Source organism: Rhea pennata, chromosome 13 (genome assembly GCF_028389875.1).
Source record: "Rhea pennata isolate bPtePen1 chromosome 13, bPtePen1.pri, whole genome shotgun sequence".
In the NCBI taxonomy this organism is placed as follows: domain Eukaryota; kingdom Metazoa; phylum Chordata; class Aves; order Rheiformes; family Rheidae; genus Rhea; species Rhea pennata.
The window spans coordinates 1042764-1048083 of record NC_084675.1 but is presented as its reverse complement, the minus strand read 5'-3'; the positions used below and the strand labels follow the sequence as shown (position 1 = coordinate 1048083).

General features: G+C 60.5%; 1 protein-coding gene across 1 annotated transcript; it reads left to right on the top strand.

Moving 5' to 3' along the window:
* Positions 1-352: 352 nt before the first annotated feature.
* LOC134146217 (C-signal-like) lies at positions 353-3182 on the top strand. The gene is made up of 6 exons (XM_062586498.1): positions 353-499; positions 994-1045; positions 1466-1653; positions 2009-2167; positions 2554-2673; positions 2973-3182. The coding sequence occupies exons 1-6, from the start codon at positions 353-355 to the stop codon at positions 3084-3086; spliced, it is 780 nt and encodes a 259-aa protein (XP_062442482.1). The 3' UTR covers positions 3087-3182.
* Positions 3183-5320: the final 2138 nt, after the last annotated feature.

Sequence of the window (5320 nt, the reverse complement as noted above, 5' to 3'; positions counted from 1 at the left end):
ATGCTGTGAAACTGTCAGGCCCACCTGAGCCATGGGGCACCCTGCATCCCTTCCAATGGCTGCTCCCTCCTCCATTTTCCCTAAGCACGCCTTCTCCTGGGCAGATTGCCCCATTGCTCCTGCTTCACGGGGCCAAGGTGCAGGCAGCTCAGAAGCCAAGTGACTTTTGCCCTTTGGAGAGATGAGGGCTGGTGCCCAGGCAGGAACTGGGTCCTAGAGAGCTGGAGAGACTGTACCTAGAGCAAAGTCTTTGCGCAAGCCTGAGTGGGTGGGGTGGCAGTTGAAGAGGCTGTAAGAAGCATTAGGGAAGTGAGTGAGCTAGGCAAGCTAGAGCAGAGGCAGGAGCAGCAGCATGGCAGGGCTTTGTGTCCGCTCTGCTCTGGTCACTGGGGCCAATCGAGGAATCGGCCTGGGAATTGTCAAGCAGCTCCTGCAGATGCCAAACCCACCCGAGTGGGTCTTTGCAGCCTGCCGGGACCCCAAGGGAGAGCGAGCACAGGTGAGGCTCAGCGGAGCTGACTTTGCTGGGGGGTGGAAGCACAGGCCATCACGTGCTGCCCGGGGGGCATGTTTGGGCCAGGAGAAGATTTGTAAGGGCTCAGATGGGAAGCTGCAACCCTGCACCGCAGTTGCCAGGGCACAGGGCAGCCCAGCTGGCACGGCCGCGCGACGAGCTGCGCATGGGGTGTGCAGAGAGGCTAGGGCTCCTGGAGGACAGGCAGGGAGCTCCTGGCACAGCCTGGCACTCATCTCCTCAAGGGCTAGAGGGAAAGGCTTGAGTCTGCCACAGGAGGGCAGAGGGTGAAGTAGTGGCATGCGACGTGTGCAGGAGGCACGGAGCCCTGTCCGGCTGGAGCAGGGCACCCAGGGTAGGGTGCTGGGCATGGGGCAGTGCAGGGACAGAGCAGGAGTGACAGTGGCTGTGCCTGGGACAGGCTGAGAGCTGACGTCTGCCCAGGTGTTCCTGCCTCTCTGTTGTGCCCTCTCTTGCAGGAGTTACAGCATTTGGCCTCCAAGCACGCCAACCTGGTCATCATCCCGCTTGGTAGGTGCTCCTGGCTGTGCCCCAAGGGTGAGGGGCCCTTGCCCAGGCTCCCCTCGTTAACCAGCACTGTCTGCTCCCACAGCCCAGCCACTCACCTGGCATGCTGTGCACACCGCAGCAACCCAGTGAGAGGTGGGAGCGGTGCCAACAGTCCCAGCACGTAGTGGGGGAAGCAGGCCCACTGCTGTCACTCCTGCCCACAGCCTGTCTCCAGCCATGCCGGAGACTCCTGCCTTCCTGCCTGGCAGGGAGTGGCCCTGCGCTCCTCTCTCCTCTGGGGCCCCCTTTCTCCCATGTGCCCTGATTCCTGCCCCAGCACATCCCTGAGGGCACATGGGGCTCCTGTGCCCTCGCATCAGGCCGTCATGCGAGGCACAAAGGGGAAGCAGCCACTTACCTCGCTCTGTGTTGGCCCTGTAGAAGTCACCGACCCCGCCAGCATCCAGGCAGCTGCAGGCAGAGTCAGGGAGCACCTGAAGGACTCTGGGCTGAACCTCCTCATCAACAACGCTGGCATTGCAAAACCAAGCTCTTTGGAAACTGAGACTGTGGAGAACATGTCCCCGGTGTATGCCACCAACACGATTGGGCCCCTGCTGGTGAGCCAGGTGAGAACCCCCACCTGTGGCTTTGCAGCTCTGCTCCAGAGAACATTGCTTCCCCTTGGCTCCAGCTCCTGGAGCTGGGAGATCCCAGGCGGGTGGGAAGGGCTGAAGGGAAGGGCCTGCTCTCTGCTCCAGAGCCCAGTGGGCTCTCGTCCTGACAACGGGCCTTGCACTCTCCAGCTCAGATGGGGAGTGCAAGTAGTCATGGGTCAGTGCAAAGGAGCAGGAACCTTGTGGTCTGAGGCTATGAGAGCAGGAATCTGCTCACTGATTTGGTGCTGACGTGATGCAGTGTGGAAGGAGCAGTTCGAATCTCCTGAAGTGCATCCGCACAGGCCCTTCTTTCCTCTCGTTGCAGGCATTCCTGCCCTTGCTGAAGAAGGCTGCCCAGGGAAGCTCGAGCTCTGAGCTGAGCTGCAGCAAGGCAGCCATCATCAACATGTCCAGCTCTGCTGGCTCCATAGAGGATCTTTTTATGTGGGATTACGGGCAAGCTATTTCATACCGCTGCAGCAAGGTACTGCCATGCTATGCTGGCACACCATGAGCCCTGACGGTTTTTTCTCTCCCAAACACCCTCCAAGTCCTCTTGTGACTCCCCTGCCTCCCTCCCTCCTTCCCTCCTGACATCTCTCTCCACTTGCAACAGTTCTCGGGAGTCCCTTTCTCCCTCTCATGGCACTCGCCTCCTTCCTGTCCATGCCAGGAGATGCTGTATGCCACTTCCCAGCCTCATTCTCTGCTGTGCTGAGTGGCTGTGCCTGGAGACTGTGGCAGCACTGTGTGTCGCAGGGAGCTCTGCTTGCCTGCCCTCCTCTGCCCCTGCCTTGGGGTCTGCACATGTTCCCTAGGGGAGGGCACTGTTGTCCTCCCCACGGTGATCCTTGTGGTGCCTCCTTGCAGGCTGCTCTGAACATGCTCACCAAGTGCCAGTCCTTGGGGTACCGGCAACACGGCATCCTCTGCGCTGCTCTCCACCCTGGCTGGGTGCAAACGGACATGGGGAGCTCAGCAGGACACAAGGTAGGATTTTTCTGGGGCAGGCCCAGAAGAACCTCGTTGTTCAGGAACCCAGAGCGTCCTGTGTACCAAACATCCTGAGAGCTGCCGGGCTCCAGTGGAGCTGTGTGGACAATGCTCGGAGCTTGTCGTACAGGAGGGAAGGAGATGGCAGGCAGGGAGCCTTCCTGCAAAGTGCTGCTGTCTCCTCACTTCACTCACCCCAGGGAGCCATGGGCTCAGGGAGGCGCTGGCCAAAGCAGGAGCCTCTGACCCTTAGAAGGCCTTGGGCACAAAGTTGTGTTTCTCCTCTGTCCCTGCAGCCCCCACTGACGGTGGACGTGAGCGTACAAGGAATGCTGAATGTGCTCTGCTCCCTCTCCGAGAAGGACACGGGGACTTTCCTGGACTGGGAAGGGAAAGCACTGCCCTGGTGAGACGCCAGCCCAGCGTCATGCCCGGATCCTGGCAGCAGGTCCCTTTGCTGCGCTGCGCTGTGCCGTGCCCATGTCCTCAATAAACCCATGTCCATGAGCAGCAGTGCTGCCGTGTCCATCTGTGACTGCAACCGGATGTGTGTGGGGTGGTATGAACTTGCAGAGGGCAGCCTTCTTCCTACACAGGACTCGTTAGCGTTTTGTGTAGCAGTGCCACCAGGCTAGCTCTCCTGACTCATGGCTGTGCATGGGGATCCCCATGAGTGACGGCCTGTGGGTTCCGTGGGAAGGTAACTGTGCTCTGGAAACATGGTCTCCAGGAAGCAAATTATCCCGGGGCAGGTGTCCCAGGCTGGTGCCTGTCTCTGAGGAGCTGGGTCACCCCAGGGGCTGTGGGGCCCACATGGGTGCTGAGGGAAGGCAGCACAGGGCTGGCAAAGACCCTGAGCAGCCGTCGGGCTCCCTATCCCCAGCTGGCTGTGCTCAGGTGCCACGTGGACACCACTCTGGCCTGGGATAGCTCAGTGGGGCTGGGGAGTCACGGGAACTCATGCACCCTCTTTTGCAGCTGGGGCTGCAAAAGAGGGTTGCTCTACAGCAAACTGTGTCCTGCCTCCTGCATCCTCTGCCACGGGTCCGGAGCCCACCGGGAACTCCTGGTCCTAGCGACGCAAGGTGGGACGCAAGGCACTCGCACAGGCAAGGGGCAGTGCAAGGAGAGCTGGTCTTCAGGCTCAGCCAGAAGCTACCAACCCATCAGGGAGCTCAGGGTGGCATGTCCTGTCCCTGTCTGGATGCTCTGCGGATGCAGCTCACCCAGGACGTGGAGGCTGCTAGCTGAGGCGAGGGCTGCGGAATGGTGCCCGGGGCATGCCCAGCTGGACAAGGCTCCTGCAGGGAACAGGGGAGCTCTAGCCTGAGGACAGTGACCCCCAGCCCCTGGGAGGGCAGGAGGCAGGCTCAGTGCGCGTGAGGCCGCCTGCTTCAGAGAGGGACGGAGCACATGCCCCAGGCATTGCTGGCAGCATGCATGTCGAGGGTGGAGAAGGGCTCCCAGCATGTCCCTGGGGGTCGCCAGCGGGTTGGGCTGTGGATGCGTGGGGACATGGCAGGTCAGCTGGGTCCTCGCACTTCCCCTGGGGCCAGCTCCACACTGACAGCCCAGGGCCAGTGAGACTTGGCCCCATGGTGACAGCCTGGGGCCAATGGGGAGTGGTCCCCACTCCTGCCCGCAGGCCCCAAATGCACCCCAGGGGTGCCTGAGCAGAGGAGTGAGATGCTTCCAGGCACTGCTTCTGACTCCAGGCCTCCATCAGCAAGGCTGTGAGACGCACCTGGGCCCCGTCCGGGCCAGAAGGGGCTGAGTGGCCACGTGTCTGTGCCAAATGCATGGCCTGGGGTGCTGCTGCTCCCTTTTCCCCTACCTGTAGCAGGGAAGGGTGGTCATGGGAGCCCTTTTCCCACCCCTTACTGCTCTGATGGGTGGGTTGGGGCCTGGATATCCGTGCAGCCGGCACACCACAGCTTGTGGCCTGCTTGCTGCTGGCTCTGGTCCAGGATATTGTCCTGGCAGCCGGTGTCATCACACAACATCCTCTCTTGTGATACTCTTTCCCCATGGTACCACACCTGCTGCCATGGCACAGCTACTGCCCTGTAATCACACCTGCAGCTCTTCTGCCAAGGGCAGCACATCTCTCATGGTATCTTGTCTGTCATGAAACACTTCAGTCAAGGTAGCATGTGCACTGCAACAGCAGATACAGCATGGCACCTATTTGTCATGGGGGGTTTTACAGTGGTGACGTATCCATTACAACGGCACATCTGCCACAATACGCCATGTCTCACAGCAGGGCTCTGCTGGGGGCTGCACACCTCTTGCAATAGCACATCTATCCTAGCGTTTCATCATCATGAATCTTGTCCCTCAGGCCAGCACACCAATCCTCTTGGTACTCCCCCAGGCTTTTGAGACGCTCTTCTCCTGAGATGTATCACAAATGGCATGTGTTCTGCATCTACCCGTCTGTCACAGTGTGCGGCAGCAGCCGGAAGCCCTTGTGCTCGATGCCCTCAGATGATCCAACTGATCTTGGCTCTCTGGGTGCCCTTTGTCATTTCCCCCACTCCCCTCCCTGCTATTCTTTCCTCGACCCAGCGTTGGCAGGACTGCCATGGCCTATGGCCCCTGCTCCTTGCCCCACCGGAGCAGCTCCAGACCTTCCACCTCT

Coding starts and splice junctions, on each gene's coding strand:
- LOC134146217 (XM_062586498.1), top strand. CDS start 353: ATGGCAGGGCTTTGTGTCCGCTCTGCTCTGGTCACTGGGGCCAATCGA. Junction 1,046..1,465: donor CCTGGTCATCATCCCGCTTG/GTAGGTGCTCCT, acceptor TTGGCCCTGTAG/AAGTCACCGACCCCGCCAGC. Junction 1,654..2,008: donor GGCCCCTGCTGGTGAGCCAG/GTGAGAACCCCC, acceptor CTCTCGTTGCAG/GCATTCCTGCCCTTGCTGAA.